We start from the raw sequence: 19,859 nt of genomic DNA, 5'->3' as shown, positions 1-19,859 counted from the left end.
CAAACAGCAGAGAGTAATTTAAAAAAGAACGAAACTTTAGAGTTTTTTCTCCCTTCAACTTCACCATCAGTAGGGGTTTTTTTGAGATTTGTGTCTCATTTTTAAATACTGATTTCAGTTAGCTCCCCAGGATCACTGATTGCATACATTTCATATTTTACACAGTAAATCCACCTGAAACATCTCTATTTTATATGTATATATTTTAATTAATCACATATGTGTGCACAATGAATGTTTTAGAGGGAAGGGGTGGTTGGGTTGCTTTGTTATTTGCATAACCTCATAATTTTGGAGTGGTTTCCTTGTATTTTCATGGCTCCCAGAGGGTGTCTGATGGCCAGGCAGGGCTGAGTTTTGTTCCTGGCTGTTCCAGCCCAGGGTGGAGTTGGAGGAGTTGCAGTGAACAATGTGCTGCAGTGGAGCTGGGTCTGCATTAACAATTGAAACTGGTTTTTAAAGCTGATGATCACTTAATTTGCCTGATGAAGACTACTGATTTTGAATAAATGGACAGTAAAAGTAGATGTCAGAAAGTTCCTCTCTTGATGGTGCAGCTTTACTGTGACATATTCAAGTGATGGAGAGCCCAGTGAGAAGAAGCAAGCAGTCTGCAGAGTGGTAGCATCAGCTCACTTGAATGTGGTATAAACCTTTCTCATGTGTCTCTGGACACCATCCCTGGTGTGCTTTGTCAAGTGAATTGTTGTCCACAGACAGCTGTAGGCACGAGGGGGCAATATCCCTGGGATTTATCTGCGGGATGCACCGGAGGCTGTGTCTGCCTCCGCAGTACTTCATTTGGGTGTGATGTTGGGCAGCTCTCAGTCACAGGAGGGGCCTGGAGAGGCTTCAGCTGCCTCAGAGGAGGATGCTGAGCACTCCACATCCCACATCTCCCATGTAAACATCTCCCTGCTCTTGGCACAGGACCCTCGCTGCGTGTCAGGTGCTGGCTGCTGTCCTGGTCTCTGCTGGGGAGAGACACCTCTGCAGCATGAGGGCAAGAGCTTTGAGTTCATTCCATAAACACCTCTTGGATTTGGAGCAGTGGTGGGTTTTCTCCAAGTTTCAGGTTTGTCAATAAATATTTACATTGCTGACAAATCCTAACCTTGAAGAGGCACTGCAGCGTGTCCAGCAGTTCCCAGCACTGAAGGTATTTTGGAGTGGTCTGTAAAGACCTGGAATGCCATTGTGATGTTGTGCATTGGGCTCTGTGGGTGTTGGATTAGTTTGACTGTGGGCAGCAGATGTTCCTCATCCAAAGGATTGGACATATTTTAGCTGGTCTGGAGAGTTGCTCTCCACTCTCTGGCAGGAAATAATACCTGGCAAGAGCTCATTACGTGTGGGACGTTGAGCAGTTCCAGTAAAGGATGAACAGACACCTCCTGAAAGTTCCCTGTCACTGTAGACTCGGGGATTGTCAGAGGTACCTTATTTCTGTTCTGTTCAGCAGTGTGGCGTCACGTTGGAGATGCAGTACCTGCCAGAGCTTACTGTATTTTTTTTAGTTCAGCCTAATCAGATATCTAACCTTAGCCTTTTTGGAAGTTTCTGGATGCTAATTGCAGGCAAAAGGCATCTGTCATGTAGTCACAGCTCTGTTATTTCCAGGCTCCACAGCTGCCGTGGTGCTAATAGACATCCCAGAGCTGAGCCCGTCATCCATAGAGAAGAATATAAACTAGGGAAGCTTTCTCTGCCTGCCTGCCCCGTGGCTGTGAGATTGTTGAAGGCCTGGGCCCTGAAGATACACACTTGAGACCCAGAGAGCTTCTGGCTGTCCTTAGGAGTTCCCCAGCTTGGCTGCCTGTGCTCTGGTCAGTCTTGCAGCCTCCTGCGGCTCCCCGGGTGCTGAGCGAGGTGTCTGTCCTACCTGGAAGCAGCAACACAGCTATTTCCATCTTCAGGACTATCTGGAAAGCTTGAAGAGGAATTCTTTAACCTTTGAATTATTCATCTAGAATTTCAAGCAGATGTTGTGTTTATTTGGGGATGGCACGCTTGAGGGCGAGACGCGATCAATAAGTACTTACATGTCTTTACTGAAGCATGTTGTCTTCTCCTGAGGACATCAGAGATGATGCTTTAATATCTTGTGCTCTTCAAGTGAGAGGTGTGTGGTTAGACCTGGGGGCTTGCAGAATGAGGGCCTGCTGTGTGGTTTTCCCAACTTAGTGGTTTGTTCCTGGCTCACATCCTTTGATAGGCGTGTGCTGAGGATGTTCCCTGCGTGACTCCCTTCTGGATCAGGTGGGCTGCTTGGGTAGCTAAAATTTGCTTTACTCAAAGCAGAAGTTGTTAACAAGCTTCTGAGAGTGGCTGCAGTGCAGGGGAATGTGTGTTTCCCCCTGTTAGCTGCGGTGTGGTGTCTTTAGAGATGGAAGCTCCCTTGTAATCTGTGTCCCTGTCCCCTTTCCCGTGTTCTCTCTCTTAACAGACTGTGTCATTATTAGCTTTACTAAGAGCTCTATTAATTTTACAGGTTTTTTTCTCTAAAAGATTTAAAACCTAAAGTGGTGTCAGGGTTGAAGCAATCCATTTGAGGGCAGAAATTGAGTCCCAGCTAACAGCACATGGCTTTTGAGGCAGAGGTTCTGGATACGTGATGGATTATTTAGGAGTTAGTAGGAAAGAGAGCAAATGCGCCCTAATAGGAGTAGTTGCTGTTGAATCCATTTGAGCTGGATTCCACATTAACACTCTTCTCAATATTTTCAGCTCTTTGCAAACACATAAGTAAAACTACTTTTTGCAGTAAGCTTTTCTGACTATTTTGTACACTTCTTAAAAGATATTTCAAATATTTTAGTGTCTGTACAGTTGAGAGGTATCTTGGAAGGACCTTTCTACTTGAAATGCATTTCCTGTATCTAATGCTGTCTCATGTGGTCTTGCAAAACCCGTTCTACCTATTAAATATGCAGTAAAGCTGTTCTGTTTGGTAGAAGATTGTATGTTTAAACAGCAGAAGTCCTCGTTGCTCCTGTATTTTAAGATTAAAAATTCAACTGCAACACTACCTTTAGATTCAGAGCCGTTAGAATGGATTTTTCAGATTTATTCTCCTGATTACAATACAGAAAATTAATTGCTTTTGACTGTAAAGAATTATGACTCTTTCATTATTTAAGAACCTTCTTGATGGATGAACCTTTTCCACTTACTTGAAGACTTCCTATGAAATATGGCTGGGTTTTTAATTGGTATAAAGCATGATGCACCTATATCAAACAGTGGCTGCACTGCCCACCCTTTGGGGTAGGGAATGGTGGAAAAGAAAACCAGCACCTCGTCTGTATGTAGTTTGCTTGAGTATTCAACATAAAAGTAGTAGAGCCTGCTGGGAGAAAACAGGTAAGTTACTTCAATGGCATTTAAAATAAATAATTTGGGTTTATAAAAGAAAGATTTATTACTTCCTTTAAATGTCCTGGTAGTAAGGAATAGCCTTTAATTTTGCTTGTGTGTGTATTGGAAGTGTTTGTGTCACACTGGGGAGAAGAGCTTGGATTTAACTCGAGGTGTGTTCCTTACTGGTCACAGCTCAGTTTCTGGCTCCTGGTTCTTATGCTGCCAGTTCAGATGGTCTCAGATGATTTTTGTGTGTATTTAACGCTTTAGTCTTGTCCTTTTAGTAGACTTAGACAGGAGAAAAAGTCAAATTATAGACCTTGTTGATTAAAACCAACTGAGGAGCTAAAATCAGGATTTAGTTACCTGTCAGCCCAGAAGGGTTTGCTCGGTGCCCTTTGCAACCAAAACCATCACAGAAATAAACACCAATTTTGTTAATGAGACAGTTGTCTTCCCCCCCCCCAAATCATAGAATGTTTTGGGTGAAAGGGACCCTTAAAGGCCTTCTAATCCAACACCCCTGCAATGAGTAGGAACAGCTTCAACTAGATCAGGTTGCCCAAAGCCCCATCCAACCTCACCTCGAATGTTTCCAGGGAAGGGGTAGCCACCACCTCTCTGGGCAACCTGTGCCAGGGCCTCACCACCCTCACAGGGAAAAAATTTCTTCCAAAATAAGACCCGGAGCATGTGGATCTGATGTCAAATATGGTAAATAGAGCTTTAACTCATTATAGTACAGGTTTTTTCCTAATATCTTCATGGTAATTAAATTTTTGATTAGGTAACAATGATTTTGTAAAACTTTACTTTGAGAACAGATTACAGTAAATATTGTCATCAGGGTTTTAGCCTGGCCACTCAGTGGAGGAGGGAGTCAGAGTTGTCCAGTGCTGCAGTTTTCAGTTCATCTGTACAGTCCTCTCCAGTCAAATTCTCGAGTCTCAATTTTTTTGCAGTTGTCTTAACAGAGCCTACATTTATAAAAGTAAGTTACTAGTGATGTTGACATTTCCTTGTTACTATTGGATTTAAAGCTTTTGCATAATATATTCAGAATACTGTTTTTTCTCTTATGTGTCTTACCTTTGCTTGTGGGAACAACTGGTTTTGCAGTTGAGATGCTTTTTCTCGTAAAATTATTCTCTAAGAGTTTAGGAAAATAGATATATCATGTGCTGCTTTGAAGTATTTAGAAGGATTTAAGAGGCAGTTTGCCAACTGACATTTAAAACCCTTGAGGACTTGTTCCAGCCAAACCTTTTGGAAATAAAGTAAATGCAGCTAAGGCTTAGTTACTAAAATGATTTTAGCTGGCAGTTGGGTGCATGTAATCATCTTGGAACATCCTGGAACTTGTTCTTTCGTTCAGCTCTTGTATCAAAGGCTTTTGGGTTGTGTCCGTGAACTTGTCACTTCTCAAAATCAGAAATCCTTCCCATATTACTGAGGCACTCTGGCTCTGAACGTTGTGTTTGCTGTGGTGGCCCATAGACAGAAACTTTCTGTACAGGGAAGGCACTGTGACACTTCCCAGATGGCTGTGACTCAGAGCTGAAGGGATGTCTTGCTAGCTTGACATCTCTGAACCATACGGACTGTGTGTCCTCGCTAAATTGTTGGCAGGGTGGTCCTGTTGGAAAAGCCACGCTCCTGGCTGGCAGCATGACCAGCAGGTGGTCATGGTGTTCCACCTGGTGACTCAGGGGGACCCCCAGGTCAGAGCCAGGGCCCGGCAGCTCTGCCAGCTGGTGCTGGGGCTCACGGTGCCGCCTGAGCTGTTCTGCTGCAGGGACTCACAGGGGTTCAGCCTCAAGGGCCACGAGTTTGGCTTGGCTTCGGTTTTCACTCTCATCTTGCTCGTTCAGGCAGTTTTGCTAGTCAAGAGACGTGTTGTTTGGGAAGAACCTGTGCAGCCCAGCTCACTGAGGGGCTGGCTTTGGTGGGGTTCTGCCGAACGGACTGGCCCAAACCTGCCTTGCCTGCTTGGGACAGTGGGTGTAGACTGGTCTTTACATATTGTGAAAGGGTGAGCTTTTGACACCTCTGCTTGAAAAGGGAGGAAGAAAGAGGCAAATTCGGTTTTACAGTATACACAATTTTAATAACAAAATGCTTCTGTACACTGCACTTGTTTTACTCCATTACTCACACCCCCTCCCACCAGAAGTTGGCTCTTGAAACGTAATTTAAACACGACTCATCTAGGACTCTCTGTAATCTCAGGTTGCTAAGCTGGTAGAATAGTTCACTTACTAGTGTTTTCATTAGTAAAAGAAAAATGGGATGGGTTTTGTTTGACTTTTTACAAAGGAGTAGTTGGAGGATGGCAGGCGTAGCTTCTCAGTGCTTACACAGAGGTGTACAACCTGCATGGTGTTTTACCCCATCTAAGGCTTTATTATACCCCTCAAAGCTTCTGTTACCTTTCCCTAGAAGCCTCTCTAAAGGTATATGAGATGTGAAATGCTAAATTTCCAGCTGACTCTGAAATAATCTTTAAGCATCCTGCTAATGTGGCACCTTAAAAAGCAGAGCCCAGCACTAATTTTAGCATCTGGGACATTTTGCAATGAAAGAAGGTGTGGGGAGGGAGGAGCTGCTACTTTTGACTTTTGTTGTTTCCTTGTCTCTTCCTTTTTGGGGGGGAGAAGAAATACTGTATCTCCCTTTGAACTTGTTAAATTTTTATGGAAAACTTCATAAGAAAGATGAAATTCAGCTTCTGGGTAAATTTCATAGGTCTGAACAGATGGATTTTGATAGCTACACAGATCACAAAATTAAATCAACTTTATTTCCATTAAAGTAGTACAGAAATTACCTTAGACACATTAAAAATAAGTGTGCAGTGCAGATTTCTGGTTTAAAGCCACTGGATGTTTCTGATTTTACATGTTAGCAATAGGCCACTGTCTCCTGAGGGATGTAATGGGACAGAAGCTCAGATGCTCAGATTTACATGCGGCTGATCGCTGAGGAATCGGATCATTTCTGCTTGGGGGAGAAGCAAACAAAACCAAACATTGATAGAGCAGCATTCATTACGTTTCCATCTGATAGGGAATTGGAGCTCAGTGCAGAGGAACACTTCAGCTGGAGACTAAACGCTAACCCATTTTACCCTTCATCGAGTAATTTTTAGCTGTGTGCATTTAAACACTGATCTAATGCAGAGCGACTAACTGAGAGCATTAATTCAGCCCTGTTCCAGGATGATGACTCAAAAACTGAACCTGTGCTGCTGGGTTTGCCTTTCACTGACACAAGGGTGGGGAGCAGGAGAAGCTGGCTGGAGATCAGCAAGCCTGGAGATCTTTGGGTGGGACGAGGACCTTAAGAGCAGTACAAGAAATTCCCTTTCTAAAAGGCCCTGAACACCTGAGGCTGTGCCCAGAGGTGTTGAATGAAGCACCTGTAATGCCATTTAGCATCTGTAGAAACTGAGGCTGTGCAACAGAGATGGTATTTGGAGAGAGCACGTTAACAAGCTCTTGTCATCAGCCAGCGCTCGTATTGAAATACGATTAATTTAAACCAAATCATCGTGGTTCTTGTTCCACAAACAAAATAAATCAGAGACTGCCGAGTAGCACAATTATTACAATCCCCTCCTTGCCTGGAAGAGTCACAAGCAATTGCAAGTGGAAGACAGTAACTTTAAAATAAGAAATATTAACAGCCTGTGGCTGTGTCCTTGTGCAGAGCGATGGCTCTGCCTGCCATTCCCTGCCCCTCCGCAGGGAATCCAAGTCGACTTCACTGCTAGTGTTTGACATTCTGCGAGTTTTATGATACCTGTTACCCTAAATGTAATGTTTGCAGAATTGCTTTGCTTATGCCTGGAACCTGGCAACAAATGATTTTGGAAGTGGCAGCCATAAACCACGGCATTTGGGAGATTGGCTGCGTATTAGTGTGGAGTACAGGGAGTCACCGTGAGGGAACGGTGCCTGCTGGGCTCTGCTGCTGCCTCCTGCTCAGCTGTCTGGGAGCCAAGCACTGCAGGACCACTGGAAACTGGGGATGATGGTGGGGGAGAGAGGTTGGGTGCCTGGGTGGGTTTGCTTGGAGAGGCACTGGAACAGCACTTTAATGCCTGGAAAGCCAGTGCGAGTGGCTGGGATGGAGAAGAGGGTTCAATCCAGCATTGCTGGAACATCTGTCTTTGCTCTGCTTGGGCATAATTAAAAGCTAATGAAGATGGAGTGGTTTCTGCTCAGAGCTGGGTTGTTGGGAAAGCACCTTCTTGGGAGAAACCTCGGCTCTTCATGAAGCAGCCGCTTCTTGTTCCCATGTGGAAGACCGACATGGCACCCTTTGAGCTGTCCTACAGCAAGGGTTTCTGCTGGGCTGGAGGGCAGAGCTGGAACTCCTTCTTGCAGGTGCAGCTGGGGCCATCAGAGTTCAGTGTTGACATCTGATGGGGAATGACAGCGTAGCCAGATTATCTGGCTGCCAGGATAATTAACGAGCTCAGTGATAACTTTGTCTCTGCTGGTACCCTGCAGCTGTACGTGGAAGTCATTCCCACTGTGGCTGCTTCCCAATCCCCCAGTGCAGCCCCTCGTGATGGCTGGGTGAGGTGAGGGAGGTGCACAGGCAGGGCAGGTCCCTGCTGGCAGCAATGCCCGAGCAGAGCAGCAGCCTGGACCTCAGGGAAGAGCTGTGAGCACCTACTTGTGGGAAGGAATGAAGCAGGTCTTTCTACAAGCAGCTAAAACCCCCTGGATACCTATATGGGTTTGCATTTCTCAGTTTAGGTCTGGCCTGCTGCCTGACGTGGGATTTAATCATACAGAACATTTGCTCTTTGTCCACCTACCCCGCAGGACTTTTTTGTAGTCAGTTAAAAGCAGAAATTAATTACCTGGAATAGGTGTAAATGGACTCATTGTAGTATTAACAGTTACAAGGGTTCAAAGGTATCTCTGTGGAAAACCATTAGGCTTCACTGGATCTCTTCCATTAAAATACAGGGTCATGGGAAGTAAACAAAATACTGGTTTTATAAGGGCACTGTATGTAAAAGTAAAATTATGCAAATTAATATATTCAAACGCAGTAATTGAAAAACCTTTATGTAAAATCTTAACAGAAGTCACTTGTCTTCCTATAATTGCCTTGGACAAATTCATCTCACAAGAAAACATTGAAGTGTTGTATAATTGCACCCTAAATACCTCACCAAGTGGTAATACAGATAGAGAAAAGCAGAGTGAAATAGCCAACAGATTTTTATGCAGTGCTTTTTCTGTTTAAAAAGTTTGCAGGATAGTTTAGTACATCACAATTAGCATACTGTAATTATGGATTTGCTCAAGGTATGGCAACACTGTGAGGAATTTTGTTTCTTCATCGGGATGTGCTGGGAATTGTTTAACACTGCAGCATTGGACACAACACATTTTTTAGTTATACATACATGTATATATATATAAAATAATTCTCCATCCCTCTGGACCTTTTAGCTTTGGTTAGAATGTTTACAATAATTGAGTAGTTGACTTAAAAATAATGTAATCCTTTGCAGACCCCCCACCCCCCACCCTTGTGGCATCTGAGTACCACCATCACTGCATAGATCTGCAAATATTTACATATAATTTCATAATAGAGTATAAATAGCAATATGGTACTTCTGGCTAAAGAAACCAAATTACTCCTTAGAATGAGGTGCGTGTGTGTATATAGATTTATATACGATCTTTTAAAAAGTCATACTAGTTTAGAGTCTGTCCCATATCAAGTAAGAAACGAAACATTTTTCAGTGAACTATTCTATAATCTAATTATATTATCCTAACTTGTCAGAAGGGTTTTTTTTTAATCTTGAATTTTGGAAGAGGAGGACAAGTGAGAGCTTATATTACAGGGGCTGATTCTGTCTCCACAGAAACCAGTGGAGTTAGTGCATGAAAATAGCTTCCAGTCGAGAGGAAGCCTCGGCTGGGGGGGCAGCGGGGGGACAAAGAGAGGCTTCTTCCTTCCTTCCTTTCTTCCTTCCCTCTTCTTCTTAACCTCATCATTGGTATTTACTTTTAATTAAGAAAACCTTGTATTAAGGGTATTTACACATGAAAAGGTGTCGAAATGCTGTTTGTTCACAGTCATTAAGTAATTAGCCTGAATTCATGAAAAGCATCATCAAGTCAAACCAGGGAGCTGAGAAGTATTGAATGTACTTAATATTTAGAATCGATCCCGTCGTGCTGAGCCTCCCTAAAGAAGCTACGTGGCCATTTTGGGAACACCTGGAGGGTCGTCCTGTTCATGTGTGTGCCCACCCTGCCCATGTGTGTGTGCTCATGTGAACTGCTCCTTTCTGTGCCTGCTGTCCCTTTCACCGAGCCAAACTATGAATATGCAGAGAGCAAAACTGTATTTAAAACAAATTCACCGATGCCCAGTGCACTGAAATTCCCACCTGGACCTTTGCTGCTTTTTTTTCCCCCGTTTCCCCTGCCATCTCTTACTGGAGTGAAATTATCAGAGAAGGAAAATAAATCTTCCTCCTCAGCTGCCTTTAAAGTGCCCCGAGCCAGCTGCAGCGTTTGGGATCCTCCAGATGCAGTGGAACAAATGGAGTGTACGTCCCCCTCAGATCCCTGTACAGTGTCCTTCCCCTCGGACTCTTTTCATTAGAAAAAGTAGAATATGGAGACTTGGGTATAAATGTTTACACGCAGTCATATAATTACATAACATGAAACATTTTACATAGTTTGAGGTGAGCATCTCTTTAGACTTTTAAACGTTAGGAGTGCAAGTTTAATGTAATCATTGCTTCTTTAACACTGAAAATATTATGGATTTATTTTTTAAAAAACTTAAAAATACTGCACCACTCCATAAACAATGTTTCCATTAAGTAGCTTGGAAAATTAGGCTTTATGTCAACATTTGTAAAAATTAGAATCTGATGTAGGTCCCCTACAATTTTAAAATAGGTTACTTATCTGATTTACTTTGCGATGGGCTGTAGGTATTATACTTCACATTCTTTATAGGGCAGCTGCTGGCACTTGCACTGTCCATAGCCATTGATGATGATGAAGGGTCCTTCGTGGGTGGGTTCGTACTCGTTATAGGGTCCTTGGTCTGATATATTGGCCATATGCAGCCGTGTTTGGGATCGGAGCTGCCTGTGGTTTTGAATCATTGAGCACTGCCTAATTCTTCTTAGTGTAGGAGGGCAGCACTTCCTGGAGATGAACACTATAAAAATGATAAAAAAGAAAGAAAACAATAAAGCCATTGTTCCTGTAATTACCCTCTGAGTGAAGATGGCATTGTTTGGCTCGGGGAAATGTTCTTCGGTGGTAACGACCATGCCTGCCGTAGTTGGAATCTCTTTGTCTCCCATATGGAAATGAGAAGAGCTGATTCTTTTCGTGTACTCAGTAGTCGGGGCCGTGTACGTCGTAGCCACGGGTGTAACCACAGTCGATAAATTCCAGCAAAGCTGAAAACCATACACTGCATCCAGAATATCCTCTCCCTGGGTGTGGTCGGGGCTATGGCAGAGGATGGAGTGCTCCCACCGACCTTGGAAGCCACTCAACCATGTGGCCAAGGAGCAGATCTTTGGGCTGCATTCCCACAGATTGCCAGAGAGGCCCACGGTGGTGAGGGATGTCAGCGAACTTAGGATCTTGGAATCCAGAGTGGTGAGCTTGTTGTTATCCATGAGAAGGGTTTTAAGGTTAGGCATAGTTTCAAAGACGGTGAGGTCGATGGCTTTGATTTCGTTCCCAGTCAAATCGAGCTTTGCTAAGGTGCCCCAGGTCCACTCCATCCCACATGTCAAGTTGCTGATTTTGTTCCACTGCAAGAAGAGTGTGTGCAGGCTGCTCAGCCGGAGGAAGTGAGCAAAATTAATCTTTGTCAGCTGGTTGTGCTCTAGGTGAAGCTCCCTCAGCTTGATTAATCCCGCAAATCCATTGCGAGCCAAACTTCGCAAGCGGTTTGTGCTCAAATCCAGGAATTCCAGGCTACGGCAGTCCCAGAACAGGCGGACCGGGATGGTCCGCAGGGAGTTGGATCGCAAGTGCAAGGTCTGTAGCTTGCGAAGGCCGTAGAAGAGCTCGGGGTGCAGAGAGGATAACTGATTAAAAGAGAGGTCCAAATTCTGCAGGTTAAGCAGCTGGCTAAAAGTTGTGTTTGGCAAATGAAAGATTTTGTTGGAACTTAAGACTAATTCCTTAAGTTTATACAGTCCTTGAAAAGAATCTTCTCTGACTGTTGCAATTTGATTATGATCTAAGTGAAGCCAAGTAAGTTGACTGAAGCTTGCAAATTGATCCCTTTCAAGTTCAGAAATATAATTGTGCCTCAGTGACAAACCTAGCGAGCCCTTTTCAGTGGTGTTTGGCACTGAGTGAAACCCCTGAGAGTCACAGTAAAAGAGCAGCTTCTCACAGCGACATTTTGGTGGACAAGCCATGCCCAAGGCAGGCAGCATTTTTAAAACCATACTCATTGCATATAGTGCTGCCAGCATACGAGCCCCTAATGGCCACTTGAAATGTAAGCCTGCAGAATATAATTTAGGAAAACAACAAGATAGGATAGCCTTATCAGTACACTTGGAACATCACAGTGGAAGATTTCACTGCAGATAACATTGCCATGCATTTCCGACAAGCTAATTCTAAATGCAAGAAACAACTTACTACACAAACCGAATACTTGGACATTACACTTAGGAGGAGGCTTTATCTCGATTACGGGGGGTTTACAGTGGCACTATCAGAAAACATTTTTTTCCATAAGGTTCAGTGCAGAGCAATCAGCTTTAGCACCTAACTAAGTGCTCCTTTAAAGCAGAGCCGGTCATTCGTTATACAAGGAAGAGAGAAACGCAGGAACTTACCCATTCTTTTGAGTACATTGGAGGGTGCATTCAGTCGTAGTTTGAGACTCAACGCCGTGAGTCTGTGAAAGGCTCTAATGTAAGACAGCCTTGAATAATTGACTGGGTTTAGCGTCCTTTGATATTAGTGCAAAATCAAATCCACGATGCTCTCTTGGAATATTCCTTTTGAAATCGCTGCCTTGATCTCCTCTGACAGGTCTGCAATTTTTAAATCTTAATACAAGTTTTCGTCCTCCGTGGCTGCTCAGCTGGTTAATTGAAGCTCACGTTTTCCTTTTCCGCAGCTGTGGCTTCCTTTAGTCCTAACTTGTTGATGGCAGATGGGTGGCTTATTGCTGAGAGAAGCTCCTGTAGTAGCATGAGTGCATTTACTGAAAAGCTTTTCAGGGAAGCGGTACAAGAATGGGTTTGCTTATGCGCTGCGACCACACAGGGCTCTATATAGGCTGACGTCACCTGGTGACGTTCCTTTTGTTTGGGTTTTCCAGAAGCTTTGCTGTTTTAAAGCATTGTGCTGCATACTGTGATCGTGTTAAAGACCACTGATAGAGGGAGGAAAAAATCCATCGGCAAGAGTCCTTCGTCCCTGCGGTAGAAGGAGCAGAGCAGACTTGCTCCCCCCTGCTCCCCCCACATCTGCACTGGCTCTGCTCAGCTGGGGTTAAAAGCAGTGCAGAGCTGCGGGTGGAAGTGCCTGAGTGCTGGCTGCTCCCAGTTTTCTGCTAAATATCCCTGCGTGAAAGGAACTTTTAGATGCGAAATGCGCACAGTTTGAATAGAGGCTGCTGGTCAGCACCGGCTTTGATGGAGGTGAGAGGGTCTGGGCTGCTGAAAGCTCTGTGGAACAGCTGTGTGTGGCTGTGGTCCCTGCAAAACTGGCAGAGAGCAGTCGAGTGGCTGAGGTGGTGTGTCAGAAGTACAGCCCAGGAGCAGGGGACAGGAGCGAACGCTTCAGGCGAGAGGAAATTTCTGGAAAAAGCAAAGCTTGCATTAGGGCACAGGAAAAATTTAATTGGAATCCAGCTTGACAGTGTGTGGTTATGAAACTAGAAAATCTATTTTCTCCTCCCAAACGGTGCCTTTTGTACTCGCTTTTTCCTGGGGACTGGAGTGCAGGAGAGGAAATGGTGAGGTTGGCATTCGCCGACGGGGCTCGGAGCAGTGCGAGGGCTGCCTTCTTGTCACCCTGCATCCTGTGTGTCTCCTGTGAATCGGGGGACACTGCTCCCGTTAGCCCCTGCCTGCAGGGTAGGTCCGTAGCAGTTACCCTGTGGGGTTTAGCGTTGCAGAGGTGTGCATTTGCAGGAGCAGTGACCCTGCAGAGCTGTGTGTGCTGGTCCAGCCCAGCCGGGCTCTGGCCGGAGCGTGCACCCACAGCGAGGAGGAGATGGAGAATGGGCTGATACGGCTTTTTGCTTGGTTTCAAAGTTCATTGTCCCCTTATTCGGAGCAACCTCTCCTTAGGGACAGCTGGTACTGAAAGGTAAATTAACAGGCTTGATTGAAATTTTTATAGGTTTTTAGGATGCATGTGCAGGAAAGCCTTCGGAGCAACTGCTCTGGTCATGGCTTGATGTGGATGAGACAGGGGGATGCTGGCTTTCCATTCCAGGCAACTTGGATGAGCTTTTTTTATTTTCACCTTGAGATGTAAAGCAATAATGTAGCAGGAGGCACTTGAAAACGTTTGCTCTGTAATGGCAAGCTATCGCCTTCAACCTCTAAGGTATGGAATGAGCTGAGAATAACAAGCTTCCCATGCTGATGGAGGAAGATGAATTGTGTCTAAAGAGGGTTTTAAAATAAAATGGCTGTTTACCTTTGTTATTAAGTGTTGGTTCTTTGCTTTGGTTCCTTAGAGGCACTTGCTTAAACTAAGACTTGCTGTTTTCTACCTGCTTCTCCCTTGGCTGTCCCGTGGTGGAATGGTGACACTGCGTGTGGTGCTCCCTTTCTGGGGTGGGCAGACTCAAAGGGAGCACTAAGTGGAAAGTAAAGGGATGGAGAAGGTGGACTCTTTATAAACAAAAAGAATAGAAAAGGAAAACCTCAGACCCACCCAAAAAACCTAAAGAAAATGAATAAACCCTTCCCTGAACCCATCAGGAGAGTAACTGTCTTTAATGATTAAGCAAATTAGGAAATGTTAAATACGTCTTAAATTGCTCTGCCATAGTAAATGTTTTCACATTTGCTCTAGGGTGAAAGAAATACATGCAAAGAAATTACATAAACCTCTTTGAAGAGTTTGTTCACATTCAGTGTTCACTGCACAAAGAGCACAGGAGCTGAAAGCCGGGCTCAGCTGTCCGACGGAACCTCGGGGTACCTGCGGCTGGGCTTCCTCGAGCAGCTCATCTGCAACATCCTCATCTGGAGTGTTGGTTTGAATTTTAATAGCACTTCAGCATGTTAACATTTAAGGTGTTCCAGAGGGTGTAATTTGAGGTGAACTGTTCCCCCTCTCCTGCGCTGCCTCTTTTCGCTATTACCAGGAGGCTGAAATGAAGTATCGTTGGAAACGTTTTGCTTTTTTTGCAACAGTATCTGTTGGTAGGTTCCTCCCATGTTAAGATTGTGTAATTTGGCACAGAGTTAAGAGTTAATGTTCAAACACGGTGAGTTGTTTCCTTTCTGAAGCTCCCTATTCTTTGGCCCTTAACCAAACAAGGGCTATTTAGCACCTTGCCAGCGAGTTTCCTGTTTAGGAAACTGTTAACACGAACTTTATGGGCGCTTTTCTTAGCGAGATGGGTTTTTATGTGCACTTGTTGTGAAATAACAGTTATTACCACAAGTGTGTATCTGAGTCTCTGAAGTCTGGAACTCTAATGTAACATTCACATTGTTCCCTGGGAGCTGCCTAGGGTGTCAAGGTGTAACAGGCTGGGAATAAATCCCAGCTGCCCAGAAAACTCACGTAAATGTGTTTCTTCTGAGACTGGAAACTCACTTGCCTGCCGAGGAAAAGCACGTCTGAGTGGCATCTGGGGACTTCTGCCACCACAGGAGCTCTGATGTGGCAGCCTGAAGCTTCACATGCGATGTGGAGAGGCAAATTGGCATGTCTGCCTCAGGAATAAGCTTGCTAGGACCAGATAACCCTTTCAGGGGCTTCTCACTTACCCCACTCCTGGAGCAGCAGCAGAACTGGTTTTCCTGCTAAATCCATGCGCTGGGAAAGTAGAATTGCACCCTGAGGCTGGTGTTGTCATTTAGTTAGGCTGACATCTTGTGGAAGCCTTCCTAGTGTATTAAGAGCAACAAATAAGCTAATTTTACTTGATGTAGATGTGGGCTGTGTGACTTTGCTGTGCTGGGGGCCTGGAGGATGCAAGCCCTGGAGTTGCAGGTGATGGGTGCCCAGGATGTGCAACCACGTGTATGGCACCATGCAAGCATCCAGCTCACCCTCTGCCTGGAGGAGTGGCTGTGGTAATTATTGCTGGACTTTGGCATGTTAGAGACTGCGGGAGTATTTGCTGGTTTTCTGCCAGAAGACAGTGTTTGTGCTGTGTCACAGGGCTGTGAGGCAGGGGGGGAGCAGGGGTGTGTGGCTGCAGCATTCCCATGCACGTCCTGTCACTGGGATGTGCTGCCTTGGGGCTGGGTCACCAGGGAGCCCTGAGAAGTGGGCATAGGAGAAAAAGACATGTCTGAGGTGATCCAGCAGCAGCAGATGTGTCCAGAGAGGGCAGTGGGAGGGGTGGGACAGGGCACCATAGGTTGGGTGTCCTTGTCTTCCTGGGAGCAAAGGACATGTGTGCTGCCATGGAGCATGGTGGCTGTCACCATGATGTGCCATGTCACCTCCCTGTCTGGCAGCTGTCTACACCTGGCACTGGTTGCACATTTTAATTCCTCCTTGTACCAGGGTGAGTGCAGGAGCCAACCTTCCCCTCTCTGTGGGCACAGCGGGGAGTGTGGGACCACTGTGGGTGCAGCCTGGCTGTGGGGAGGGACAGTGGGGTGGGAGTGGTGTAGCATGGCCAGCTGTGCAGGAGGGACAGTGCAGGCATCTTTATTCTCATTCAGGTTCTTGCTGACCCCTGGATGATGCCATGCAGCCCCAGTGCTTGGCTGAGCTGTGGGCTCACCGTGGGAGACTCCTTCCTGCAGCAAACCAGTGTACAGTCCAGCTTCCTCAACCGGCAGAGCTGGGATGTGAAAACACTGCTGAAATTCCTGAGTGTCATACTTCACTGCTCACCCTTCCTGGCCTTGAATCAGCACTGTTATATCTGGAATTTGTTGGCAGCCCTGCTGTCAAGGTGATGGAGGGGTGTGGATGGTTGTGCTCTGTAGACATGGAATTAGGCGAGGTGGCAAGGTAAAACCAAACACGAGGCAAAATGCACCTGAGCACTGAATCTCCTGCCTCCCCACGAAGCTGAACTCGGTGGGAGCACACTGACATAGCACTGCCTGCCCAGAGGAAGGTGTGCCAAGCACTCATTTTTCACTTATGAAATCCCCATCATTAACCATGGTGCTGCCTCTTGTACTGACAGCCCAGAAGACAATTCACAGATCACCTGAAGCAGAAACCCCTCTGCAAACCATCTTTTTTGGGTAATTGTGTGGTGGGCGGCAGGTGGGACAGTGAGAGCTCTCAGTCACGCAGCAGTGGCACATCTGGCTCACATCTGGGTGCTGGTTGGGGGGGAGGGATGTTGGGCTCTGCAGGGATGCTGTGAGGGCTGGTGCTGGGCAGGAAGACTGTTTCCCTCAATAGCTCTGTGGGTTTAGCTTAACCCAAACTGACAATGAACCTTTGATATTAACACTGGAAGTTTTTGGTATTTAGCTGCAAAACCATGTCTTTGAGTAACTCATTGCAATTCCTGTGCTGCTGGTCCTGGTGGCATGAACTGCCACTGCTGTGCTCTGGTACCTTTATTAAAGTTGGGATTGGGTTCTATCAGTAGCTATAGGAAAAGGTTCTGGTCTTCAGTTGTTTAAATTCTGCTGGCACACCTACAGCAGGAGTGCTTTGTGACAGAGGTGATGATTCCTCTCCCCTCCCTGTATGCAAATCCCCTTTCTTTGCTTTGAGCCACTAAAACAAGCCCTGCTGGGGACACTGGTGTGAGCTGGGATTGAAGGGATGTGACAGGGAATGCTTGTGTGCTGCTCTCCAGTCAGGGCAGCAATGGTGGGGGAAGAGCAGAAATTACAGGGGATGGGGGAAAGAAGCAATTTTTAACACCAATTCTATTCTCTTTGATAAAGATCTGATTTAATTTAAAGTAAATTTGCACTGTGGCTAAATTTATTATCCATGATACTGGACAGAGCTGGGGTATCATTCTGCAAAATGATTGACGTGGTCATCATGACCCTATTAAATCTACTGAATCTATTAGCTGCTCACTGACTGCAGGGCTTGTGATTCCCTCAGCAGCGTTTTGTGCTGAATATCTAAAAATCCTATTAGGAATCTGAATATTCAGGCTTTGCTATTGTGAGTCCTAGTAATCCCATGGATAGGAAAGGATGAGAGCTGGGCTGTGTTGTGCTGTGGGTCATTAGCTGGCTCCTCACTGAAGGTTTAGAAATGAGGACCAATTTTTTAATGGTAAGGCTAATTGGGTACTGGAACAAATTACCCAGAAGTGGTAAACTGTCAATTGGAGCCTTTAAAACATGATTTATTACTTAAGAGAGGGAGACCAGCTCAAACAGGACTTTTGAGCTGTAGGGTGGAAGCAATGGGTAAAATTCATGGTATTTGTGGGAGCCTGGACAAAGTGACTGTGCTGTGGTCAGGGATGGTCTTCAGTGTGTTCCTGTGCCCAGGAGGGTTTGTGCTGCCACAGGCTGTGCAGGTCTTCATGTGCTCCAGAGACCACGGTCCCACTGGCTGCCTCCACTCAGACCTAATGGGGTTTGATTGGTCCCACAGTTAGTGTTTATGTTTGATTGTAAAAAGAAATTTCAGTGGGGCAAAACTTGATATCCTTGTCTCCAGGCCTGGACCTTGGTTAGAATTGGCTGTGATGGTTTAAGATGTTAATGGCAGCAGGGTCTTCCATAGCCACAGAGGTGGGGTCGTCCACCTTGTCTGTCCTCTTCTGCCCCATTCACCAGTCCTAACGAAGGAGCCCCATCAGTAACTACACGTGCTAAGTGGTTGAATTACCACAGCTAAATTAGCAGGGAGTTTTATCCTCGACCTTCTGAAGGAAATTCTGGTCATGCTTTTGACAAGCTTCTGTACTAAAACTTCTGAATGCCAACAAGATGGAAATAAAATGGGGCTGCCTTCCTAAAATCTAGTGGGATTAGATTAAACAGCTCTTGCAGTGCTAATAGGTGGTGTAGTTTCATGGGGAGGGATCAGCCGTCTGAAATCGGTGCTGCTCAGGCTCTAATGTGCTCTTCGGGGTGTTTTACGTAGCGGTCTCATGAACTGAATGTCCATTAGTGGAAGCCATCTCTTGGTTTTCCTCTCATCCAAAAGGCATCTGGTGCTGTGCACCAGAGCTGTTGTGGGCTGTGAAGCCGGGGACAGCAAAGTGGAATTGATGGGTGGCCTTGCTTCAAATGCCTGCTCCTGCTTCATGTTAAAATGGTAATGTGGGGGCACCCAGGGAGAAGTAAAATGGTGCTTCTTGGAACAGCTGAATGTTTGGCTTTCTACATAATGCATGAGTGTATCTCTTAAATCCAGAGATATTCCTGGGAAAAAACCCCACATGTACAGGGAGGGGTGCCATGTGTTCAGCAACATGGTCACGTTGCCATAGGTAAACTGGTGTGAAACACCAGGAAGAACAAGGAGCTGCCTCTGTGGGTTGATGACTCAGAGCACCTTGTGGTTGGTGCAGTGGCAGGTTTTGGGGTGCATGGCCCCCTTGCCCCCCTCAGGGTCCAGGTAGTGCCCACCACCACCAGTGCACCCGAGCTGTGGCTTCAGGGCAGGCTCAACGGGGACTTTCCAGCCTTAACTGCAGCTTGTCTCTCACATCCTCTGAGCAGGGAGCAGCAAGCTGTTGGGCAAATGAGCAGCATTAGCTTTCACTTTATTTAGAGACTTCAGCTCCGATTTTTGAACATGGAGTGAGGAACGGGCCAGCTCAGGGCTGCCAAGGGCTGTGGCATCGTCACAACAAGCTCCTGGGTGTAGTTTCAGTCACTTTTCAGTTACCTTTTGTGATGACAAGCAAATCACTTGATCAAGGAGTGACAAATCTTCAATAATTCATTAAACTATAATGACATTACAACATCCTCATTACTCCCCCCGTTCTTTATTCGTGCTGTAGAGTGGACTTGATGTTTTAGATTCAAGGCTGCTCATCCAGATATTTCAAACCAGCCTGTCACCTGGAGAATTGATACCTGGCATACCCTCACTGCAGTGCTGCTAAATGGGTTTGCTTCTCAACTGGATAATTATATTGATTGTGGCTTAGAACTTCAGAAATTGGATTGTGGTTGCATGAAGTGTGTTTTGAAACCCTAATATAAGCTATGTCATACAGAAAAAACTCCCAGCGAAACCAGACCACCGCTATTGTCTTATCTGACACTCTTATTTTGGTACAAATGAGGATATTTTTGCCCCAGTGTCTGATGGAAAAGAGAAGCTGCCACTGCTGTTTGGCTCTTTGCC

At 45.6% G+C, this 19,859-nt stretch overlaps 2 protein-coding genes across 6 annotated transcripts in view; one reads left to right on the top strand and one right to left on the bottom strand.

Moving 5' to 3' along the window:
• The window catches only part of CTNNA1 (catenin alpha 1), a 119,247-nt gene that overhangs the window by 48,765 nt on the left and 50,623 nt on the right, over positions 1 to 19,859 (top strand). The gene's annotated exons all lie outside the window — the stretch shown is intronic.
• LRRTM2 (leucine rich repeat transmembrane neuronal 2) lies at positions 5,441 to 12,832 on the bottom strand. Of its 3 annotated transcripts, none has more exons than XM_027745115.2 (2): positions 12,239 to 12,832; positions 5,441 to 11,898 (listed from the first exon to the last, which is right to left on the bottom strand). In XM_027745115.2, the coding sequence occupies exons 1-2, from the start codon at positions 12,240 to 12,242 to the stop codon at positions 10,352 to 10,354; spliced, it is 1,551 nt and encodes a 516-aa protein (XP_027600916.1). In that variant the 5' UTR covers positions 12,243 to 12,832; the 3' UTR covers positions 5,441 to 10,351. The 3 variants fall into 3 exon arrangements, with proteins under 3 accessions (XP_027600916.1, XP_027600917.1, XP_027600918.1); XM_027745116.2 differs by having other exon boundaries at positions 5,441 to 11,470; positions 12,239 to 12,827; XM_027745117.2 differs by having other exon boundaries at positions 5,441 to 11,449; positions 12,239 to 12,827.

This window comes from Pipra filicauda, unplaced genomic scaffold, assembly GCF_003945595.2.
Source record: "Pipra filicauda isolate LSUMZ 115617 unplaced genomic scaffold, ASM394559v2 scaffold413_size774581_pilon, whole genome shotgun sequence".
NCBI classification, from domain to species: domain Eukaryota; kingdom Metazoa; phylum Chordata; class Aves; order Passeriformes; family Pipridae; genus Pipra; species Pipra filicauda.
The sequence above is the reverse complement of the archived record's forward strand: the minus strand, read 5'-3'. Positions and strand labels throughout refer to the sequence as shown.